This window comes from Mastigoproctus giganteus, chromosome 1 (genome assembly GCF_048544385.1).
Source record: "Mastigoproctus giganteus isolate SK-2022 chromosome 1, ASM4854438v1, whole genome shotgun sequence".
In the NCBI taxonomy this organism is placed as follows: Eukaryota; Metazoa; Arthropoda; class Arachnida; order Uropygi; family Thelyphonidae; genus Mastigoproctus; species Mastigoproctus giganteus.
The window spans coordinates 52,851,614-52,877,763 of NC_143575.1; the positions used below are offsets into that span (position 1 = coordinate 52,851,614).

Genomic DNA, 26,150 nt, shown 5'->3' on the forward strand with positions numbered 1-26,150 from the left:
AGGCTTAAATTTCATGATATTCAGTGCTTTCCTAAAATGATGGTAAAGGAAGGCTGAAGGAAAACTATTACTAAGCCATTTATTATGGAGTAATTTGATACTGTTTAAAAAGAGAATGTTGCTATTGCAAATTGTGGCAATTCTGATTCATTGGGAGAGTATTATATTAGAATGCACTTTTTTTGAAATGTAGGCGTGCCAATCGGTGAAGCTGACGACTTTGAAGTTAAAGTTCCATATACACATATAATTAAAGATGCTTTTAACTTCAAAGTAGTCAGCTTCACCCATTGTCACTTCTACATTTCAAAAAAAAAGTATGTTCTAATATAATACTCTCCCAATGCATCAGAATTTCCACAATTTGCAATAGCAACATTCTCTTTTTAGACAAAATCAAATTACTCCATAATAAACTGCTTAGCGATAGTTTCCCTTCAGCCTTCCTTTACCATCATTTTAAGCACTGAATATCATGAAATAAAAAAAAAACTTAATGGATAATATGAATATTGATATTAAAAATGTAATTGCTTGTTGATATCTTTTTACATTCAGGCTTGCACATAATGTATAGTCATATATCCCCTAGCCTCTGTCAAGTCTCATAGTGCAGAAAGCATGTGTAGAAGTCACTATTTTTTTCCATTGTTACTACATAGATTGCTTGTGGTCAATTGGGAGGTTTAGCAGGCAAGAGTTGGAAATATTCAAGACAGGGAGAAAAGGATAAAATGGTGGAGATTGAAAGAGGAGGGTTTGAGGAAGAAGTTTAGGGTAAAGGTGCTAAAAGGAATAAAGTTACCAGAAGACGTGCAAGAGTGGTGGAAGTTAAATAGTTGTATCATAAGGAAAGTTGGAGAAGAGTTGTTGGAGAAAACATCAGGAAAGGGGGTGCCGGAGGGAAAGGAGACTTGGTGGTGGAATGAGGAAGTGCAATCGGTGATAAAACAAAAGAAGGAGATGAAGAAAAGATGGGATTTAACAGGTAGCCAGGAAGATAAAGAAGCATATAAATTAGCAAATAAGGAAGCAAAAAGGGCTGTGGCAATAGCAAAGGCGAGGGCAGTAGACGAGGCCTATGGGGAACTGGAAAAGAAAACTGGAGATAGGCAATTGATGAGAATGGTCAAAATGAAAGACAAGGCATCAAAGGACTTCTCATCAATAAAACAGATAAAAAGATGAGAGGGGAGTGGTTATACAGGATCATTAGAAGGTTAAGGAAAGGTGGAAAGACTATTTTAAGAAGTTATTAAATGAGGAAAACCCAAGAGCATTATGCGAGGATGGAGAGACGAATGAAAGAGTAGTGGAAGGCATAAGCAGGAAAGAAGTGGAAAGCACACTCAGAAAAATAAAGAGGGGGAAAGCAGTAGGTGTTGATCAGATACCAGTAGAGGGGAGAAGTCTGGACGAAGAAGGGATCGATATCCTATGGGACTTTATGGAAAAACTGTGGCAGCAGGAGAGGATACCCGATGAGTGGAGGGAAAGTATACTTGTGCCAATCTATAAAGGAAAGAGTGATGTGCAGGAATGTGGGAACTACAGGGGAATAAAGTTAATGTCTCATTTGATGAAGATCTGGTAAAGAATTGTGGAAGGAAGGATAAGGCAGGAGACGGAAATAGGAGAGGAACAGTTTGGTTTCATGCCGGGAAGAGGAACAACAGATGCGGTCTTTGCTTTAAGGCAGGTGATGGAAAGATACAGGGAGATGGTTGGTTGGTGTCGTGTCCATTTGAAGTCAAATTGAACCATGCGCTGATATCACTGCTTTAGCTAAGTCCACGATCTTTTCGTTGTAAAGTTCTCCCTGAAAAGGGGATTCGTCCATGCTTTGCAAAGTCGCCTGAATTGCAGGACAGCTGAAGATGCGTTCCGGAGTAAGCTGTTCTCTCGGGCAGTTTCTGCAAAGTTTATAAGTTCTGGTACCATCCGCACTAATTTTCATACCTGCCATGTGTCGAGTTCTCAGTCTGGCAATGGTCTTAGTGATGTTCCTATTTGCATTAATCTCGCAGATTTGGTGATCAGTTTCTATATGTTTCTGTCTGAGTCTGTGTCTGGCGATGGCATTAGCATCATCTAGAGTTATGGTTTTTGAGGTGTTGTGATTTAAGTTTCTTGCCTCTTTTGCCAGTTTATCGGCCGCCTCATTTCCTTCTATACCCACATGCGCAGGCATCCACTGTAGTGTGCAGCTCTTTCCCAATTGATGAACTGTCTCCAAGTGTCGGTGAATGTCCTGTGTGAGTCCTGTGCGTCCATGTTTTATTGGCCGCTCTTGAGTCGCAGAAGATTACAAGCCCTCTGGCTCTGTCTATGTCTCTTAGTGAAATATAACTATTTAGGGCCTCAAGGATTGCCCTTAGCTCACATGTAAAGTTAGAGGCGATGCTGCCTGCACCTATGCTTTGTTGCATTTTTGTAGTATTTGTCAGGGTGGTGTGTATGCCTGCTCCGCCCTTGAGGATAGTCTCGTCAGAGGATCCATCGGTATACATCTGTACTAAGTCACGCCTCGAATAAGTCTCAATTGTTTTGATTCCTATAGCTTTGACAATGGTCTCGATTTCTTTTTTTGTACAGTGTTCCACGAGATCCAAATTTATTGTGGTATTTTGGGGGATGCAAGATGGTAAGGTAGGCTCTTGAAGTATGTCATATTTTGTGAGTTCAAGATCAAGACTTTCTCTGATTTCCTTATCGTATTTCATGGTGGATGACCTTTTGAGTCTTGACCTGCAGTTCCAATTTATAAAGGTCCTACGGAAGATATGATCAATGTCTCTGCTGTTAGCCTTATTAGTGAATTTAATTGTGTGATATCTTCTTCTTTGATTGAGTGTCTGAAGGCCGCATTCCCGCTCTGCTTTGGTGTTGTTTGTAGACGAAACAGCCCCGATGATTATTTTGGCTGCTCTTGCTTGGATCCTGTCCAGTTTTCCAAGTGCAGACTCAGAAGCATGTGCCCATATTGGTGCTGCATATTCCAAATTAGCCCTGATAAGTGAGGTATAAGTTGTTTTAAGTGTTTTCGGATTTGCTCCCCAATTCGTACCACATAAGCGTTTTAGGATGTTTAACTTCTTCAGTGCTCTGTTGGAGCTGTTTTCAATGTGTTTGGTGAAACGTAGTTCTGTGTCGAGGGTTATACCCAGATATTTTGGGTTATCCATTTTTAAAGTGGGCACGCCGTCTATAGCGATAGCTGGGTTAAAGTTCTTTCTGCGGCTTCTGTCTGTGGTAAAAACTGTGTGGTTAGTTTTATGGGGATTTATCTGTAATTTCAGTTCTCTTGCCCAGTCCACAATTCCTTTTAGTGATCTGTTTATGGATATTTCTGATTTTGCCATGTCTCTGCTGGTATGCCATATTGCTATGTCATCTGCATAGCATGCAATCTTGGTGTCTTCGTCTGTATGTTGATGGACGTTATTAGTGTATAGCAGGAAGAGCAGGGGACTGAGAACAGAGCCTTGCGGGACTCCCTGCCATGTTCTTCTGTCCCTGGAGTAGGCCCCATTATATCTTACTCTGATCTTTCTGTCTCTTAGAAAGTCTGCAATCCATATTAGGGCGTTACCCTTTATACCATGTTTGTATGCTATTTCAATTAATTTCTTTCTCCAGACTGTGTCAAAGGCCAATGTCATGTCGAGGAAGACAGCAATAGTCTTTTTTGAAGGGTTTTCTTGCAAGCCGTCTATGATTGACTGACATAGATAAGAGTTGATCTTCTGTGGCATGTTGTTTCTTGTAAGCTGTTTGGTAGAAATTTAATATTTTCGTTTTTATGAGTTCATTCATAATTCTAGAATGTATTATACGTTCCGTGATTTTGCAGAGAATACTAGTGAGTGCAATGGGTCTGTAATGTTTACACTCGGTGGGCGATTTCCCCGGCTTAAGTAAGGGGACAATGATTGAGGTTTTCCATGCCTTGGGGAGTTTTCCCTTTTGCCAAGTTATGTTTATTATTTCCAGTAAGCATTTTGTAGCGGTTTCTCCAAAGCGCTTGACCATCTCCCCAAAAATTAGATCACTGCCTGGAGATTTTCTTGCATCAATGTTCCTGATCGCTGTCTTAAGCTCTTGGCAAGTTATAGCCTGAGTAAAGATATCATCATTTTTGTATCCTCTTGCCTCTGCCAGAAGTCTTCTAACTCTTCTATTCAATTTCTTGTCGTCCCTATTGAAGGATAATTTACTGATGTTGGAGTAGTGTGTTGCTAGCATATTTGCTGCCGCTTTGTTTGTATCTGCATCAGAACCAGAAGAGTTAATGATGTTTGAATTCTGATCTGTTGTACTAGAAGAGCGTTTATTTAGGGCTCCGACGACTTTCCAATACTTTGCATCTTTCCTTGGGTCTAAGCTGTTGCAAAATTCTGCCCATTTTTTACTCTTACCCTTTGCTATCTCTTCCTCTACCTTTCTTGTAGCTTCGGCAAGCCTGTTTCTGTTTAGGCTTGTGTTGTTGGTCTTTACTAGTTCGTTTAAATGGTCCCTTTCTTTAATCAAAGAATCAATGTTGAGATCTTTCCAATAAGGGACCCACTGTTTTTTCCTTTTACCTCTGGGTATGAACCTCTTGGCCGCAATTGTGATGTTCTTTGTAAAGTTTGAAGTCTTTTCTTCAAGACATTCAGTTCGAGGCTCATTTAAGCATAGTTTGTCCAGTAACTGTGTAAAACCTGTCCAATCTGCTTTTCTGAAGTTCCATGATCTCTTTTTCTGGTCAACTTCCTCCGCTTGAAATTTAAGTGTGGTTATAATGGGGCGATGATCACTCATGGCACTATTCAAGATTCTCCAGCTGCAAAGGCTTGAGATATGATAGCTGACTGCTGTGAGATCAAGGGCAGATTCCGTGCCAGTAGTTCTTGATAAGTAGGTATTTTGCTTGTTATTTAATATGATCAGACCTAGATCAATTAGGATATCTTCTACCTGCTGTCCCTTTTCATCCAGGACAGGTGACCCCCAAGTGGGACTTTTTGCATTAAAGTCTCCTACCATAATAACAGAGTCTATTGGGATGTTGCTTATTTCATTGAATGAATTGGGGCTGATGGAGGAGTTATCAGGATGATACACATTGACCAAGATGAAGGAGCGCTCTGGAGAGATGATCTCCAGAGCCTGGACTTCTGTGTTGCCAGTATCTTGCCCTGCAGTGATAACTTTATACTTGACAGCAGAGTCTTTAATTAGGAACGCTAATCCACCTCCACGTTTATTCTCTCTATTCTTTCGAATCGTAGTGTAACCTTTAATGTTGAGCTGTATTTTGTCGTTCAGCCATGTCTCCTGAAGACAGGCAATGTGAACATCATTTTCAAGTAAAAGACTCTGTAGTTCGTCTCTTTTCCTCTGTGTTCCATTAATGTTTAGCTGTAGGATATTGATTGTCCTCGTAGCACATTTCCCATCAAGTTCCCGGACTGCAGAGCTTGACGCGTCGGCTACCCCGTACGCGGTAGCATGGTCTAAATCTGTGAATTGACTTCTCATGGAAAAAGGTTGCCATTGCCGTAGAGAGGTTGGACTTCTACCTGTTGGTCCGCGGAAGGTATTTGATTTCCCTTCTACCACCCAATGGGAGGCATTCCCCGATCCGCCACCTGGGGACGCGCCCTCTAGGGGTTGCAGGCTCCCCCGAGAGTATACAGGGAGATGCAAGTAGAGTTGCACATGGTGTTCATAGATCTGGAAAAAGCATATGATAGAGTGCCCAGACAAGAGGTATAGAGATGCATGAGGGAGAAGGGTGCATCAGAAAAGTACGTAAGGCTTGTGAAGGAAATGTACAAGGGAGTGGTGACTCAGGTTAAGAGTAGTGTAGGTATGACTGAGCGGTTCTCTGTAGAAGTTGGACTGCACCAGGGATCAGCTCTCAGCCCATATCTGTTTGATCTGGTAATGGATGTGTTGGTGAGAGAAGTGAAGAGTAAAGCACCATGGAGTATGCTGTTTGCAGATGATATCGTACTGTGCGAACCATCCCAAGGAAAGGTAGAGAAGAAATTGGAGGAATGGAGGAAGCATTGGAAGAGAGAGGCATGAGGATAAGTAGAACAAAGACAGAATATATTGTATTGAATGAAGAAGATGAGAGTTCTATAAAACTGCAGGAGGAAAAGCTACCATCAGTTTCGAAATTTAAGTATCTGGGATCGAACGTTGAGAGGGATGGAGAATTGAGTGCAGAAATACAGCATAGAGTGCAATATGGATGGTTGAACTGGAGAAAGATGAGTGGGGTGCTATGTGATAAGAAAGTAAATTGTAGAATGAAGGGAAGAGTGTATAAAACTGTGGTTAGACCCGCATTGATGTATGGTGCTGAGATATGGGCTATTACAAGGGCCCCAGGAGAAGATGAAGTGGCGGAGATGAGGATGCTAAGATGGATGTGTGGTGTGACAAGGAAGGACAGGATAAGAAATGACTACATCAGAAGTACAGTTAAGGTGGATCCTCTTGAGTAAAAAAATGCAGGAATCTAGGTTGAAGTGGCTTGGACATGTGGAACAAAGAAGTGAGGAGTATGTGGGGAAGAGGTGTGAAAAGTTGGAGGTGATAGGGAAGAGGAATAGGGGGAGACCTAAGCTGAGATGGAAGGACAAGGTGGCAGAGGATTTAAAAAGAGAGGATGGAGGAGAGAGGAAGCCCAAGATAGGGAGGAATGGAGGAAAAGAATTAAGGATGGAAATGCCTACCCCATATAAACGTGGGGTAGGCATTTCCTACTTGCATTTCCTACTATACTTGACAGGTCAGCACCCTTACCCATACACTTATCTAATCTATTTGCTTATATTTCATTATGGTTGCTGGGCACTTCTGCTATTATTAGCAGTGTCCTGGATCCATAATCCATTATAATATATTTTATATTACTATTTATATAACTTATATAATCAGGTATATACCTGATTATGTATTAATATTTACTTTTAGCTAATTTTAATTTTATAATTACTCTACCCCCTTCCTTGAACTTATAATCAAAATTGCCTACCCTATCTGATGCTGGCTATTACTGCTTATATTAATCTAATCATTTTTTGCTTTACAGCTCCCTTCTCTCTAATTGCTATTTAATTTCAGCCTATAATTTCGCTTAATTCATTATATCATCTAGAATATTCACATTCTTTCTCACGTCTACAACAACTTCAATTTCTGCTATCCTTCTCACGTCTACAACAACTTCAATTTCTGCTATCCTTCTATTAGTTCTGACATTTTGTATAATTTGCACATCCATTTTTGCACTTTTTAACAGACTTGTTAATTCTACTACACATATATAAACTTTTGTATCCTTTACTGCTGCTTTGTGCACTCAGGTGCAATTGTCATATCATCTTTAGGATTATTTTTAGCTCTCTGTTACCACTCCACTTTTCAATCCATCATTATACTTCTTTTACATATATAAAAGGAGATGCATATATATACCCATACAAGTAAATTAGAATGAGAGTAAAAATAAAATAAAATAATGCCAGCAGTATGGCAAGACAAGAGCGAAAATATAATCAAAATTAAACCTAAATTAAACCAAACTAAACCAAACAGGGAGGGAAGAGAGTGGGGTAACAAGAGTAAAAATATTGCAGCAGAAACTCTCTAAAATAATTTAGAAAATCTAAATATAAGAATAATAATTCATTGAATTTTGAAAGCCAATTAAATAGAAATTTAATGGTGCCCCCTCTGACGGGCACCAGATCCAAATTTATGTGAAATATCACCAACAGAGATGTAAACCATTATAATGAAACAAAACAAAAATAAACCAAAAATAGACTGACCATTACACCCCATCTCGACAGAGGACCACAAGGCCAATAATAGTCAGGGAATCGCTGCATTTCGATCACTAGACAAATCGCTGCAAAGGAGAATTGATCAAAAGATCAATCCCCAGATCAAACCACCAATGCAGGGGATTTTAACAGCGGTGGTCCTAATGAATTTTTGGCATTATTTTTACTGTCAGCAGTATTTGGCAATACTACTGGCATTATTTTATTTTTTATTTTAACTCTCATTCTAATTTATTTGTATGGTTATATTTCAAGCATCATGTAGAGGAATATGCTTTTTGCTGCCTCTGATGTATGCCGTACCTTTTTATTTTATTTTTATTATGAAAGATTCTGTTTCCAACTATTTTAAACGTTATTCAAATATATGTATAATTATATCACATGACAGTAGTGGGCGAATTGCTAACGCTGCTCCTGTGCTGCCATCCATAGTTCATTATTTGTCTATATAATCTGGTTAAGATTACTTTTGTCAGTAGTGTGGCTTGGCCCTGGAGTGCTCGTATCTGTTCTATTTTTAATTTTCGCTGCATTAGGGCCACCGCTGTTCAAATCCCCTGCATTGGTGGTTCGATCTGGGGATTGGATGGTGAACTGATCTTTCGATCGATTCTCCTTTGCGGCGATTTGTCTAGCGATCGAAATGCCGCGATTCCCTGACCATTATTGGCCTTGTGGTTCTCTGTCGAGATGGGGCATAATGGTCAGTCTATTTTTGGTTTATTTTTGTTTTATTTCATTGTAATGGTTTACATCTCTGTTGGTGATATTTCACATAAATTTGGACCTGGTGCCCGTCAGAGGGGGCGCCATTAAATTTCTATTTAATTGGCTTTCAAAATTCAATGAATTATTATTCTTATATTTAGATTTTCTAAATTATTTTAGAGAGTTTCTGCTGCAATATTTTTACTCTTGTTACCCCACTCTCTTCCCTCCCTGTTTGATTTAATTTAGGTTTAATTTCGACTATTTTCGCTCTTGTCTTGCCATACTGCTGGCATTATTTTAATTTATTTTTTATTTTACTCTCATTCTAATTTATTTGTATGGTTATATTTCAAGCATCATGTAGAGGAATATGCTTTTTGCTGCCTCTGATTTTTTTCTGTCCCTTTTTATTTTATTTTTATTATGAAAGATTCTGTTTCCAACTATTTTAAACGATATTCAAATATATGTATAATTATACACACACACCAGTATTGAAGAATTACTTTTTTATACATACTTTTTCAATGTTTTTTTTTTTTATTTATTTCATTATCATATTAGAACTGTTTTTATCCTCCTTTAGGTTGAAGTTAAAGCTGTTCCTATGAATGCATTTGACAAAGAGAGTAGTGGTAATGATCCCAGTAGGAAAGTTGCTAGAGTGAGCAAACCCGAAACTGGGCTATTAACTTTTGGTGGTCATCCTCCTCCTAACCTTGATACACCATATGAAATTACAGTTAAAGACAAGATGTTTTATTATGCCATCACTGTTATGAAGGTGAGTTTTTAACATGCTGTAAATGTAATCAAAATTAACTAGTTGTATCTGGTGTAACATACACCATCAGCATCATATCTTAAAGGTTATTAATTAAATTACAGCACATTTTATTTATTTATTCATAAATTTCATTATAAACATAATTAAAAATTTCATCTTTCTCAGTTACAACACTTAATAAGTCCATTAATCTAACTCTTGAGAGACCAACATATAGTTGCCCGTGACTTAATACAGGTTTCGGAAGGTATTAGCATTAGCATTAGCAAAGGCACATGATGCCAGAAAGCAAGCTTATATAGCATCAGCCAACCCCCCCCCCCTTATTTCACCCATAAGGTATAAGTATATCCTTTCAAAAGTCTGTCCCTGTGACTTGGTGATGGTCATTGAAAATGCTAAACGTATAGGAAACTGTCTTCTTTTGAATTTGAAAGGCATATTTGTATCAGATGTAATAAGAGGTATTCGTGCTATTAGAACAGCATCTAAGTTCAATCCATCTATTTGCAAGCCTCTACGATGTGTCTTTGTAGATACGTAATTATCAATCTTGTTCCATTGCAGAGTCCCCTTGATGGCATAAGATTCTGTAGTAGCATGCTTACAGTTTTAGCTCATAAGGAGGCATTCCTGTTGGTATTAAGCTGTTGAGAAATTCTTCAGGGTATGCCAGATGCTCACTTGGTTCATCACTTGCTACAGTATCCACACTTTTGTAAACAGTCACTTCTCCAGGAATATGGTCTCACTCTTTGATGTTCAGTTCCAAAGAACCCTCATTTGTAACACTTAGTATTGCTCTGCCTTTGAGTTGCTGAGCAGTAACAGTGTTGAAGTTAATGTCACCATGGAGTTGTTCTATAGGGTCTTGTGTGTTTGAAAAACAGGCTGTAGGCAAATTTATAGTTGCACCACTTCTTCCATCGCCTACTGCTAATAGTCAGTCTGAAAATTCCTTCTCATTTGCTATTGTTCGTGTATTATGGGCAAGTTTCAGTACGTGGAATTGGTCCATAGCCTATGTTTCTTTATACAACTGGCAACTGTTAGAGATCTTGAGCCTTGTAGTATCACTGGTAGGACTTGCCTGAAGTCTCCCCCTATGTAGAAGTGCTTCCTTTAGCTTCCTTTGTGTTTGGCTTTAAATTGCATGTTGAAGTTGCATTCGGAGCTCTTGTAGATGCAACAGGAGTAACACTACCTCTTGCCTCATATGATGTGTAGTATAGTTGAGTAAAGAAATATTTTTCCAGTTCCAGTTGGACCATCTAAAAAAAAACAGTTATGATTAATGTTTGACTTATTATATTTGTTAAGACTAATATCAAATGCTGTTTTTTGTTCATTGTTTAATTTTTTTGTATTTGCAATCACTTTGGCTTGTTCTTCCAAAACATCAAATGATTGCCACTGCAGAGGTATTGTCATCATTTCAACAGCTGGCAGATGCACTTTTCGATTCACACCATAATTTTTCATTATTTCATTTATTTCTGCAAGAGCATAGAGAGGGCCAGTTTCTTCAGAATAAAATCTTATGAAATCTTCACTCATGCCTTGCTTATGTCTTTCCCGTACTTCAGGTATATCTTCAGGTTCTCCAAATCCACATATCATTGCAAACAGTAACTGTATATAACTTGGTGTATGTGCCTCGATTGCCTCGGAAAGTGTGTCATGCCATATCCTGTCTCCTTTCAAAAGTCCATGTCCTTCACAGATTTGTCCATTGACTGTTCTCAAATGCTCAAAACTTGTAATTCCTGTAACTCACTACTATTTACATGCGTAAATAGTAGCGCTCACCATCTTGAACACTTACAACAGGCATCCGTCCAATAACACCATCTCCATCTCTTTGCCTATGTTTCCATTTGCCTGATTTTTTCTCATATACGTAGTACTTTGGTATCTTTGTAATTTAATAGCGTTGCTTGCACATCTGTTCTCTTTAATTCAAACCATACCTCAAGCATGGTCTTTGTAGACATTTCCTGCTGTAAAGCCTACTCTTCCCTGCCCTCTTGGAAGATCACATGCTGTTGATCAGGTAGGTGCATTGCCAATCTGTTGATCAGGTAAGTGCATTGCCAATCTTATAATGGAGTGCGACTCCTCCTGGCGCCTCCGTAGCCAGGTAGGCAGGAGCAGCAGTGCATAGCACACGCTTCTTGATTAGACTGGCGTTCGAGCCCATGGCCACCAAATACAGAGGATGCGGAAAGGTCAGAGAAGGACCACTGCATATCCCCATAGCAATATGGCCTTAGTTGCTAATGCTCCTTAAAAAAAAAATAACAATAACCAAATAGCGACTTCTCCAACATTGGAAACTCAATCAAATGCCACATTGCTTCGTTAGTGCACTTGAACATGATGGGGCAGGCGCCCCATCATGTTCAAGTGCACTAACGTAGCATCATGACTTTTATAAATGTATATATAGACGCACTTTACACTCTTCACGGAGGCACACACTTCCACATTGAATTTCTTAGACAACCATGGATTATAAGGTACAATTTATCTATTGTCCACATCATACTTTCCTACTTTAACAGCAGGTCCTTCTCTTATCTTATACAGGGTGTCTCAAAAATATTGGTACAAATGTTTAGGGGAAGTGGGTAACATCTAAAGGAATGTGAATCGCATAGGAACCCATAACCGGAAATGTCACGGGAAAGTAGTAGCAGAGGCACAAGAAGCAGAAATGACACAAGACAGTAATTAGTGGCAAACATTTATTTGACATAATATTAACAATGGAGTACAAGATGGAAGCATTTCATGATGTTACAACAGATGCACGAAGGTTCCACCATGAAATGCGATGCATGCATGACACTGACGCAGCATGGATTGGCGGACATGGTTGAACACACCTGGAATTTCTTTGACAGTAGCAGCAGCAGCGCAGACGAGTCTTGCCCCGAGATCCATTTCCGTCTCCACAGGTGATTCATACACGATAGATTTGAGGGCCCCCCCACAGAAAGAAATCAAGGCTCGATAAATGAGGTGAGCGTAGGTGCCAGGCAACGGGTGCACCTCGTCCAATCCATCGACGCCTAAAACACCTGTTCAAATGGTCACGAACACACCTTTCATAATGGGCAGGCGCCCCATCATGTTGAAACCAAATCAATGTTGTATCTTACATTTCCTGGAACATTGTCAAGTAACCCTGGTAGAACTTGTTCAAGAAAGATCCGATATTTAGCGGAGTTCATATGCGGGATGGTAACGGGTATGGGCCGATTAAGCAGTCACTGACCATACCTGCCCACACATTTATTGCAAAGCGATGTTGTGCCTCCTGGGGGCTCACACCATGTGGGTTGTCGTAGCCCACACATGAGCATTGTGCTGATTGAATAAGCCTTCCTGAGAGAAATAAGCCTCATCCGTGACCAAAACATAGACTGGAAAATTAAAGCCTTGAACACCTTCTTGGAGAAACCACTGCTGAAAAGCCACACGTGCAGGCTTGGGGGAGCAGTAACTGAACCCTTTGGAGATGAAAGGGGTGTAAGGAATCGTCATGCCGGACATGCTGTACACTGCAAAGAGACATTCCTAAGGCAGAGGCAGTGGCACGTGTGGTGGTAGTAGGATTATTCTGGACAGCATTCAAATCACTTTCTTCCATGGCGAGAGTTTGTGTCGAACTTGCTGCCAGCACTACTCCTGTTACCTCTAAATGACCCATAATTGTACAAATTTTGATGCACACGTGCAAACAAACAGTGGTCCAGTAATGTCTGTCTGGGAAACGTTCTCCATAAATTCGTTGAGCGGCTCGTCCATTGCCCTCTGCTAATCCATAAATGTAGTCGCGAACTGATGAACAGCGCCGATGAACAGTGTATCAACTTACGGCGATGTTTCCGGTTATGGGTTCCTATGCGATTCACATTCCTTTAGATGTTATCTACCTTCCCTAAATGTTTGTACCAATATTTTTGAGACACCCTGTATATCGGATAGCTGTTAACATTTTCTTCTGTTGTATCTACGAATGTTTCGGAAATCCCTTACTGCACACACACACACACACACACACACACACACACACACACACACACACACACACACACACACACACACACCTTCTTTCATGCGCGGAGATTTGTGCATTGAGTGTGCTGCAGGGACCATGTAGCATGCACTTTGTGATGATTTAAAACAACCCTGGATTTATTTTTAAACATGGTAGCTCTACACTTAAGACTCTGTCAATGTCATCCTTTGTGCGTATTTTAGAATCTGTAGACAGAGTGAGGAGTATGTGCGCTTGTGGTAGTTCACATTTCTGGAATCCTGTCACATAGATGAAGGCTATCACAGTACCAAAAAGATTCCGCTTGAGAATATCGTCAAGCAGTTCTTGCAGAACTGCTTGAAGTTTTATTTTGAACACTCGCACAGTTATATCTGGTCTGTGTTCGGGTCATTGCTTCCCTTCCATTGCATTCATAATCTCAGGCCAAGCAGGATCGCAAGTAAATGTAACAAATAGATCAGGTCTCCCAAACTTTTGTACAATTGCCATTGCATCTTGATAGTTTTGTTTTGTTGCATGTACCCTGGGCTGCCTTGGAAAGTCAAATGCAGAATTATCATCTTCCCTGCTCTCAAGTTTTGGTTCTGAGCTCTTGCTTCTACTGCATCCAATATCCACGATACATTTCCGCTCGTAGATCTTTCTGATTATGGTCTAAACAGTTTAATCTAGATCCTTCAGCCTTCACATAGGCATCTACAATGTATTGCTAAAATAATTTCCCACTGCTATGAATTAGGCTAAAACAAGGTCTCAACTGTAGTCTATAAACAAAGAATTGTAACTGTGTTACTCTGTTTTGTGGTTCTTCTCTCTTCTGCGTGTTCTAGTTCCTCATACCAACCACCCTCTCCGCCTGGGAATAGCAACGGATACACCATAGGATCTCCATTCTTGTTTAATGGTGATATAATTCTACAGCAGTCACCTGTGGGATATATGCATAGGTGTCTATTTGCAGGTGGTTTCCTGTCTTCTCCAACAAATATTGCAGCAACCTCCATTTTGGATGTAGGTGCATTATATCGTCTCTTATCTAAGTCTGGGTCTTCCATAAATGCCATGCGCACATTCGTTGTTGGATTGGCCTGAGTTATTTGATGCATTTGTTTATATGACTCAGCAAATGGGTTAACATCACAGCATCTTGTCCAATTGTTGCATTACTTTAGCCATAGACCTTTGGTTTGATTGCTTTTCAAGCTCTTTTGTTGCTTCAACAGAATTGAAAATATAAAGTTCTTCATATCCTGGCTTATTTACCTCGTTTGGATATAGCGGTGAGACCAATTGGTAAATGTGGCCACGTATTCTAAAACAGTATGTACCATTTCCAGGCGGTGATTTAATATCTGCACCTATTAATGCCAATGCTGAGTTGTACTCTTGTATATGTTCTCTGTAGTTGATTGCTTCATGTGTATGCCCTGTAACCATCTCTCATAATAGAGTAAGTGTGTCAGAAAATGGGTCAAGTGAAACCTTTCCATCCTGACAGCATTTAGTGTATTTATTCGATGTGTTTAATTCATATCCCAAATATCTTGCATTGCAATACTCACAGTTGTAACACATATTTCCTATGTCATGTTCTTCCACATTAATTACAGCTTGTTGGTTATTTGCATCCGGTGCTTATATTTGATTAGTCCTATGGCATTTCCCTCATCTTCTCATTTTCGATCTTGCTTCTCTTTCTTCAGTATCTTCTGTCTGTCTTCGAATTCGTAGAGTCTCGTTTCAATCTCTTAATCTATTAGAGCTCTCCTCTAATGTTTCATTAGCATTTATTCTACGATTTCTCAAAGTTCTTACACACTGTTCAGCCATTTTTGCACTTCTTAAAACTCTTCTTAAATTGATTATGTTAATAAGGTCAGCTTTTTTTCTGAGTAAAGACAGATAAAATAAACAGCCAAAATAGCAGTTACCTTTCTTCAGTCGAAAAACATTAGTACAAAAAATAATAAAGAATGCCCGGTATGGTGGGCATTATTATTATTATATTATTTCTCCCTAATTGGGGGGTTCCACATTGTGACAGGTATTGCTACCAAGTACACAGGGTAGTGGTTGTTATGTCTAGTGTTAATGTTGGTCGAGGAACTCTGATTATCCTACAGGTGTTCAGGATTGCGACTTTCTGGAGTTCCTTTTAGGTGTTCGCCGGAGAGACCTATTGCTGCTAAGCTGTTATGTAGGGTCTTTGGTACCATACCTGTGATTGACACGATGATCAGGATCATCGTTACTTGTTCCACATGCCACATCTCTTTGATCTCCTGTCTTAGCATTAGCATTAGCATTAGCATTAGTAGAGGCATTTGATGCAAGAAAGCAAGCTTATGCAGCATCAGCCAAAAAAAAAAAAAAAAAAAAAAAGTAACATAAATAAATAAAAATAACCACTTCCACTTCACCCCTCTGTTCGTTCGAAATACCTGTCCAGCTGAGCCTTAAACTTATTTAGGCTATCAACTTCCACGACAAGGGATGGAAGTCTGTTCCACCCACCAACCACCCGCTGGCTAAAGGCAAATTTCCGCACATCTATCCTACATCTGTCTTTCCTCAATTTGAATTTATGCCCTCTCAGGTGATTTTTCTGAGCTAGAGGAAGAATCCCATCAGCATTGAGCATGCTCAAACCATTCAAGGCTTTGTACACCTCTATCAGATCACCCCGCTGGTGCCTAGTTTCCAGACACTGTAATTTGCAAAACTTAAGCCTTTCTTCGTAAGAGAACCCCTTTGTCCCATTCACCAATCTAGTTGCCCTTCTCTGTACTCGTTCCAGCAGCTCTACATCCTTCCTGAAATGAGGCCTCCAGGCCTGTATACAGTACTCTAGGTGTGGCCTGACCATTGCCTTATACAAGGGAATAATCACCTCCTTATCCCTGCTAGAAAAATTCCTATATATCATTGACAATACACCATGAGCTACTCTTGCAGCTCGTCTGCACTGCTCAGAGAACTTCATATCTGCCTGCACCACCACCCCCAGGTCCCTTTCATTCTCTACCACTGTCAGTGTAGTACCACAGAGTTGATACGTTGCTCTGGGGTTGCTGTTTCCCATATGTAGTACTTTACATTTGTCAATGTTAAACTTCATTTGCCACCTCGAAGCCCATCTGCTCAACCTTTCCAAATCCTGTTGCAGCAGCATAGTGTCAGTAGTGTCCTTGACAACCCTGCCAACCTTCGTATCGTCTGCAAACTTGGACATTAAGCCTGATATACCATCATCAATATCATTTATAAATACAGAAAACAATAAAGGCCCCAATACTGAACCCTGAGGGACTCCACTAATAACATTAGTCCACGATGAGCAGTGTCCATTGATTACCACTCTCTGTCTTCTCCCCCTCAACCACCCCTTTATCCATAGCAGCAACTTGCCTCCAATGCCACACTGCTCCAATTTGTGCAGCAGTCTTCCATGTGCAACAGTATCAAAAGCCTTTCTAAGATCCAAGTATATAATATCAAAGTTATTCCCTGCATCCAGTTCTTTTGTGACTGCATCATAGTATCCAATCAAATTGGTCAGGCAAGACTTCCCCTTAACAAAACCATGCTGTGTCCTAGCTATAACTGAAGTCTTGTCTAGATGATCCTGCAGTGCTTCTTTCACCAGTGCCTCCATTAATTTTCCGGGAACAGAAGTTAAACTCACAGGTCTATAATTACTTGTGTCAGCCTTTGATCCCCCTTTGTGAATTGGGGTCACATTTGCACATCTCCAGTCAATGGGTACCTCCCCTGAGTCCAAGGAAGCTCTCATAATTATGGCTAAGGGTTTGCTTACCTCCTTTGCTGCCTCCTTTAATATAATTGGATAGATCCCATCCACCCCAGGTGCCTTTCTTGTGTTTATCTTCAACAATTTCTCCTCCACTTTGCTCTCAGTTATTACAAGATTCTCTAGCTTACTGCTAGAGTTGAATACACCTCTGGCATTCCCCTCGCTGAATAACTCCTCATGTGTGAATGTCGATGCAAAATATTCATTTAGTTTGTTAGCTACCCGAGCAGGGTCATCAACAGTTGACCCATCGATCTCAAGTGGACCAATCTGATTCATCCCCTTCCTTCTAGAGTTTACATAAGTAAAGAACTCTTTGCTGTTTTTCTTCGCATCCCTTGCCAAGGATCTCTCGTAATCTGCCTTCGCCTGCCTAACCTCCTTTGTAACTTGGTTACAGATCAACTTGTATCTATCATAGGCATCCGTGTCACGTGTTAATTTGTATGTATCCCATGCATTTTTCTTCTCTGCCATATGCCTCATTAGTTCATCTGACAACCATTTAGGCCTAAACCTTGAACAATATTTCTTAGTTGGTATGTAAAGCCTAGTAGCTTCCACGATAAGTTCTTTGAATGCTTCCCATTTTGAATTTGCTGTTGGCAATATCATCAGTTGATCCCACTGTATAGAATTTAAATACTGTCTCAGTCCATTGTAGTCGCCTTTACGAAAGCAATACCCCTTCCCTTTACCCCTAATGGTAGTTACCTCTTTGAGTAACTCCCACTTCAGCACACTGTGATCACTACCACCAAGTGGTTCATTTATCTGCAGATTCTTAATGCATGAAGAATCACTACTGATAATCAAATCAAGAGTATTACTCCCTCTAGTTGCCTCCCGAACATGCTGATGTAGAAAACAATCATCCAATAAATCCACAAAAGCCTTGCTACTGTGTGAGTGACCAGCCCCCAAATTCCAGTCAATATCTGGGAAATTAAAATCCCCCATTATAAGACTCTCTGATTTACTGGCCCACTCTATTTCTCCGAACAGTTTCTTATTATACTCATCAGAGTCATTAGGCCTATAGCACACTCCTACTCTCAATTTTGATCTCCCAATGCTTATGTCACACCAAACTGACTCGACACTGCACTGTCCAGCGATGTCGACTGGCTTCACTTCCTTGGATTTTATGTGTTTCTTAATTAATAGCATAACCCCTCCTCCCTTCCTATCCTGTCTATCCTTTCTGTACACATTGTACTCCCCAAATTCCAGGTCTGCATTTCTTATATCTGTGTGACACCACGTCTCTGAAATCCCCACAATATCTGCCTTTGATGTTTTGAGCAATACCTCAAATTCATCAAATTTATTTACTAAACTCCTAGCATTGGTGTACACACAAGTATACATGCACCTGTTCTTTTTCTTAGCTACCCTAACACAACCCATGTGTTTACTTGTACCCCAATGATTCCCAGCAGTCTCTGAAATATCCTGCATCTTATTTTCCAGGCTGCGGCTCATTCCAATAGAAGCAGTGCAAGAATCACTTTCACCTCTGCCAGTGGCTACTGTTAATCTATTAGTCCTTGTATCCCCCCAATCTAGCAGTTTTCCGACCCACCTAACATTGCCTCGATAGCATCAGCAAACATTCTTGCACCCTTTCTATTTAAGTGTATCCCATCCCTGTAGAAGCAGTCTCTTCTGTTAACAAGTACAGACCAGGCTGAAAAAAATTCTACCCCTTGAGCCCTGCACAATCTTTCCAGGGCCGAATTGATTGACAGGGCTCTCATCATGGTTCATGTACTCCCTGATTTTTTCCCCATGGGTTTTCTGCAGGTTGCCAGTGTTGGGTACTGCTATGTCAATCAGATAGGTAGTCTTTTCCTTCTTGTCCACAAGGGTTACGTCCGGTCTGTTGTGCGGGATTGTCCTATCCGTTATTATGGCATGGTCCCAATACAGCTTGTGGGTTGGGGATCTCTAGTACTGCCTGTGGTTCGTACTTGTAGTATATTACACTTTCTTTGGTCAACTGATATTTCCTTGCTAGCTTCTGATGTATTATCCTGGCTCCCTGGTCGTGTCTATGAGTGTACTCAGTCTAAGTGATCACCTTGCACCCCGCGGTGATGTGTTGGATCGTTTCTGAGGCCAGGTGGTATCGTTGACATGTATCATTGGACTCTCCGGGCTCCTTGGCGATCTATTTCTATAATTTCTGGTGTTGATTACCTGGTCTTGGATAATGAGCACAAATCCTTCAGTCTCGGGGATGGTCGTCCTGCTCGTGAGCCATGCACTGGAAGCAGTTTTATCTATGTGATCTTGATGGAGATCATTGTAGTGTCTGCCATGGAGTGTCTTCTCTGTTCATCTCTCTAGCTTCATTTGTATCTCCTGGTTGGGGGGGACTCCTTGCTTAGGTTGAGTGGGGTATACCACTTGTCTATCTTCCTTATGGCCTGGTGGAGTTCTGCTGTGTGTTTCTAGAAGTAATCCTTCAGGCTAACTATAGCTGTCTTCTGTTGCTCAATGAGGTCTATCAGGCTCCTTCCTGGGCAATTGTCAGTCGCTCCACGGCAGATCTCAGGTGGTATTGGCGGCTCTTGGTCATCATCGTCCTTGTCTTTCCCATGATATCCTCCAGCTCAGTGTTAGTATAATCTATGACCCCGAAGGAGTATGTAAGCACTGGGACTGCATAGGTGTTCCCTCCATTCAGCTTTGCTTTCAGCAGGTTTCTAAGCCTCTGATGGTATTTTTTGGTCAGGCAGGCCTTAATTTCCTTGTGCTGTAACTGCTGAGCCTGCATCGTCCCCAAGTATTTGTAGGCCTCTCCCTCTGCCATGGCTTTGATCTCTTTACGAGTCTGCAGCTGGTAGTTTCGGTTGACTAATTTTCCCTGGTGCAATCTGTGGGTCTTTCATTTGTCTAGACCAAATTCCATCCTACTATCATTGCTGAATTCTTCGGTGATCTGGAGATGTTTCTAGGTTCCCGCGTAGAGCTTGATGTCATCTATGTACATCAGGTGGGTGAGGGCGCACAGGTTCTTCCTTCCTTCCTTCCTTCCTTCCTTCAGGTTATATCCGTACTTGCTACTGTTGAGCATGGTGGATAGCGGGTTAAATGCTAGACAGAACCATAATGGGCTCGTGGCATCTCCCTGAAAGATTCCTCTCTTGATGGGGATTGGCCTGTCTGTGATGTTTTCAACCTTAATAGTGGTACTCCATTTCGCCTTCATTTCTCCTAGGAAGTTTGTCACTGTCGGATTGACTTTGTAGATCTTCAGTGCCTCTGTTAGCCAGCTATGAGGCAGAGTTGAAGGCCTTGCGGTAACTGTGGCATCTATGGTTAATTGCTCCTTGCATCCTTTGCTCAACCGCTTGCAACCTTTCTGCTATTCGGCCATTATGTTCTGGCTCTCCAAGTGGTCTGATATCTTCCTGATTATGCAGCTGGTCAGGTTCTTGTACATTGTTGGGAGCAGGTGATTGGCCTATATTTTGCCTATAAAGTGAGAAACTTCGGGATTGTCTCTGGGTGCCTTATCATTCGGTTGAATCCTCTGCCAGGTGCTTTAGTGTGCAAATGAGCTTCTTGCCAGTAATTGTGGACAGTATCTATTCCTGGAGTTTGCCAGTTGTTAAAGTTCTTGATCATCTGTTTTACTTCTTCCTGAATCTCTCACCCTCTCATTTCTTGTAGGTCCTTGATTTTCTTGCATTCTAGTTCTATCCAGGCACTCGACTGTTATGGCTTACTTCCCTGCTCCATATGTTTCCCCAGAACTCCTCAATCGTCTTCTTCTCGGGTGGTCCATTCCCTTCTTTCCTGTCTTCTCCAAGATTCCTGTAGAAGCCTCTTTGGTCCTCATCGAAGAGTCGGTTGTGAATTTTCCTCTGGGAGCTCTCTTTGTGTCGGCATAGTCTCTTGCTGAGTTCAAGGAGGTTCTGCTTCAATGTGTCCAAGTACTCTGCTGTACTCTTATTTTTTGTCTCATGTTTGCTGTGGACACTGTCTCTCTTGAGGATGCTCTTCACTTTTCCAATTAATTTCTTACTCCTATTGCCCCTTTGTTACTGGATCAATTGGCCTATCTTGACTCTTAATTCTTCTATCTTCTGCTGAAGTCTTCTTTCCCAAGCTGGTGGTTCCTTATGTTTTCGGTTCTTCTGCTGCTGGTCTTTCGCTTCTCTCCCGTTAATCCTCGTGGCTGCTACTGTAGCACAATACAAGGCTGTGTGGGTGACCTCCAGTGTTGCACCATTTCTGTCGTGGTAACGCGGTATTATGTGCAGATTCAGGTGCTCTGTAACTCTCCACAAAGTTCTATTTGGCCTCTGCTTTGGTATCACGTGAGTCTTTGTGGGGTTCATTCCTTCGAATTCTGTTAGGGCCTTCTTCCACTCGTCCTCTATTCTGGATATTGACCTCGTCTCTTTCTACTTCAGCTGCTGGGGGTTGTATTTCTTCTTGCTCTCCCTCCTCTGGTTCAGTGGTGGTATGTTCTTCCTCCTGTGTTTCCGTATTCTTTAACCTTTGTAGTTGAGCGTTTCGCCTGTCTTCTCATTTTCAGTCTTACTTCTCTTCTTCAATGTTTTTTTTTTTTGTCTGTCTTCACATTTTCAGTCTTCTCTTTCTTCAATGTTTTTTTTGTCTGTCTTCATATTAGTAGAGTCTCGTTTCGATCTCCTAATCTATTAGAGTTCTCATCTAATGTTTCATTAGCATTTATTCTACAGTTTCTCAAAGTTCTTACACACTGTTCAGCCATTTTTGCACTTCTTAAAACTCTTCTTAAATTGATTATGTTAATAAGGTCAGCTTTTTTTCTGAGTAAAGACAGATAAAATAAACATCCAAAATAGCAGTTACCTCTCAGGCATAGTTTGCCTTTCTTCAGTCGAAAAAGTTTGTACAAAAAAAAATAATAAAGAATGCCCGGTATGGTGGTTATTATTATTAGCCATATGGTGCAAGGAAGCCTGAGTCTTATGCTGCACCAGCCAAAAAAAATTTTCGAGTTACCCTGAGAAAGAGAGAGAGAGAGAGAGAGAGAGAGAGAGAGAGAGACAGACAGACGGAGGAATCGCCAAGAAAGAGAAAAATCATGATATCCAGCTCAGCACCCTGGGTGTGCCAAGCCCATACTACTCACCAGATGTCCAAGTGGAAAGGAGCAGCAATGTGTAGCATACCCTTCTTGATTAGACCGGGGTTCGAGCCCATCACCATCAGATACGGAGAATGTGGAAAGGTCAGGGAATGACCACCGCATATTCCCGGAGCAATATGGCCTTAGTTGCTAATGCTCCTAAAAAAAAACCAAATAATAAACTCACCAGATGTGAGCGCGTGGGGGTATGCAAGGCGAACTATGTGAATGGGTGCTGGCAACAATTAGCAGTTGTTGCCAGCTGCTAATTGTTGGGCAGTATACCTAAACGTTTTGTATATATGGTATCACGTGTCCTGATGTTTGCAGATGGAAGCTACACATAATTGGTTTCATTATAATTAAGTGGGTTATGATTTATTAATGTTTTAATTTCATTTAGATGTATTAAAAAACAGATAGCTAGATTGTAAAAGGAATTTAAAAAAGAAGGGTAAAAGATGTGTTGTGAAAACACATCTAGTTATAGATCAGTAAAATGACACATATACAGTGTTAGACAAAAAAAAAAAAAAAAAAATCATCACTTGTGAATTTTGTTTTGCGCTGCATTATGGGTTGCAGAAATGTTTGAAATGCATTTTTTAGGTGGGATATATATCTCTCTGAATGAAATCCAATAAAAAGACTCCACCTGATATACCTAATTGCCATAAATATCTTCCCAAAGGGAAAATGAATAATTAATGGAAATATGAGAAATCATGCAAATGGCAATCGTGACAACCAAACATACATTTTATTGCATTTATGTGTACAAACTGAAATGACAGGTTAACATAATAGTATTAAAATCAGCAAAATAAGTCCTCAATATTTTGTTGTTCCTCCTCGAGCTGCAATTACAGCTTTGCAACGATCTGGCTGAGTTAATCAACTTCTGGATATACAGTTGCCCAATTTCGTGGTACCACACCATAACAATGCTCTCATGCAGCTGAATCCTACTTGTTGGCTTTTGAGCAATTTTAGATGACATTATGTACCAGCAATTTTCAATAGGGTTCAAATGTGTTGCAGGCCCAGTCGAGCACTGTAATGCCAGCATTTCTGAGGTATGACTGCACCTTAAGGGGGGAAAACATTGGTGTAAGTATATTTTAATCCTTGTGAGACAAGAAGACAAACTCGTTGTTAAATCTAAATAGCATAAAACTTACCAATTTTTCTGTGTGGCAAGGTGCTGAGTCCTGTTGAAAAATGCAGTTTTGGACGTCTGTGTGGCAATCCCTAATAACGTGTTTCAGGCATTCCTCCAAGATAGTAGTGTAGGTTTCTGCATTCGCCATTCCGTTAATAAACGTAATTTGCCCCACCCCTTTGCTTGTTATGCATCCCCAGACCATCTGACTGATGGGAAACTTTACATTCGGTGTTATGCAGTCAGGATGGTATGCCTCCGATTTTCGTCTTCTGACGTATCACTTCCCATCCGAGCTGTGGGGGCTTAATTTCGATTTGTCAGAAAATGTGACAATGTCCCATTGCTCTTTTGTCCATGAAATGTGTTTTAGCCCAAGCAAGTCGCTTCTTCCTCATTTGTTGGATCAACAAAGGCTTCTTCTTGGGCCAATAGGCATGTAGACCACATTCCGAAAGCTGTCTTTGGATAATTTGTTCACTTGTTTCAACACCAGAGTCCACCTCAAAGTCCAGTTTTAGATCAGGAGCACTAGCATGGTGGTTACAAAGACATGGCTGTTTCAAAAATCGATCTTGGGAAGGCATAGTCAGTCTCTTACGGCCTGATCCAGGTCTTCTCTTTACATCACTGGTTTCACGCTTTAATTTCAGCACCCTGGATATTGTTGACTGGTGGTAGCCTATTTTATCAGCGATAGCACACATAGGAAGCCCTTCCTGAGACAGAGTAACAGCTACACTTTTTTTTTTCTTGGTGTCAACTGATCATATGGAGCCATGTTTACACCTTCACAAAACAGGATACTAATGAGCGTGTATACCCGTGCAACACCGTATTTATAGAAACGGCTCATGCAATATCTTTGCTTTGCGACAAACAAAATGACTGAAATCAAACAATATCTTATAAGTGTCACTACAAATGTTTCTTTTTTTTAATGTGATGCAGTTTTTTGTCCACCACTGTATGATTGTGCATCATATTTTTCAACATGGTCACCCATCATGCAGTTACTACATGTGCTTCACTGTTATTATCATATTTCTTAAATGTTGTTTGCTTCTGTCCATTCTTCAATTGAATATGATCCACAGAAAATTACTCTCCCACAACCACATTGGTTCTTGTATTCAAAATAAGAAAATAGGTGTTTTACATTTTATGCAAAAAATAAGAAATATGCCATACAGATGTTATTTATATTGCTAAAGAAATTACAGCTCCCAAATAAAAGAAATGAGGCTGTTTCCTCAATTATGATTTCAGAAGAAAATTTTTGAATTGTCAAGTTACTTGAGACAATTTGGTTTAAAAATTGATATCACAAAAAAATAATGCATTAACTTTAGTTTTTCCAGACACCCAAGAGCTATTAATATTGCTGATGATGATTGCTGATTTATATTGCTGATGATTACTAACAGATGATGAAGTATCTCTTCATCAGCTGTTAGTAATTTAGGTACAATGCTGTTTTGTTTGAACAGCATTGTACCTAAAGTAGAAAATCTATTAGTAGAGCAAGTCTCAATAAGATTGGTCTGATGAAGTTTTCAAATTTACAAATATCGAAAAAATATTTTTTAACATTTGTAAGAGGTCAATTGAAATTGATGTGTCTTTCATTTAGGTTTATCGTACTAATAATAAACACGACCTAGTTTCAGAAGGTAACTCTGATCACTTCAGCTCCTTGGCACATAGTTGGCTCATCTTAAAACTGAATTTTCATACTCTGAATCAAAATCAGAAATGTTAAACAATTTGAATAATCCAAACATATCTAAAATGTGTGGAACTTGTATACTGTTTCACTCAGCATCACAATCCTAATAGCAGAAGATGGTAGTCTTGCATATTTTCCCTTTTTGAAATGGAGAATTTCAGAAGGAAGAATAAGAGCCAAACTATCCTTTTGTGTGTTCCCTTCTCAAGAATTGTAAAAATGATAAATTATTTTTTAAATAAACCAGTTAAATTAAAACTTTGTTTTCCATTTATATAGCTGTATAGGAAAATAGTTTGTACAGGAGATCATTTGAGAGACTTATTTGAAAATTTGATGTGTCTTTCTTTTGTATAAGTTGTAAACCCCTTAGGTTAGTGTGAAAGGTTATTGCCACTTTTTCTTTTTTTTTTTTATTCTTGTAACTACTTAATTGTTTTTGTATTTATTGGACAATGAATTGAATATATATATATAGGAAGGGTAGGGAGGAATGAAGGGGTGCAGTCAACAGAGTATAGTCTAATGGTGCAAGAAGCCAAAGATGGTTAATGGTATAGGAAAGCTAAGAGTGGAAGAGCTCTACAGACTTATTAATAACAAGTATGAGACTCTAGGGAGATGGTGGTTTTAGTCCTGTTATACAAGTAAGTGTTGAGATGAGACCACATTTGGAATGTATTGGGACCCCTTTTGAAAGTGTTTTACCTCTATAAACAGACAGAAAAGAAGATTGATAATTTTATTAGTAATTAGAGTCGTATATAAAGATTTTCATGCATAGGAGAGGAGAGTTAATTAAGAAAATAATTATTTTTCAAGTTATGAAAATTGAGAATTTTTCCGACTATGTAAAGCCCAGGTTCTTAACCTTTTAGTTCAGTTACCTCCCTTCCA

At 40.0% G+C, this 26,150-nt stretch overlaps 1 protein-coding gene across 4 annotated transcripts in view; it reads left to right on the forward strand.

The window, feature by feature from the left end:
• Positions 1-26,150, forward strand: part of hiw (MYC binding protein highwire) — a 1,043,263-nt gene that overhangs the window by 637,723 nt on the left and 379,390 nt on the right. For all 4 annotated transcript variants that reach the window (XM_090372846.1, XM_090372865.1, XM_090372875.1 and 1 more), the window contains exon 47: positions 9,148-9,345. In XM_090372846.1, the coding sequence (XP_090228972.1) occupies positions 9,148-9,345 (198 nt within the window). The remainder of the gene's footprint in view (positions 1-9,147; positions 9,346-26,150) is intronic.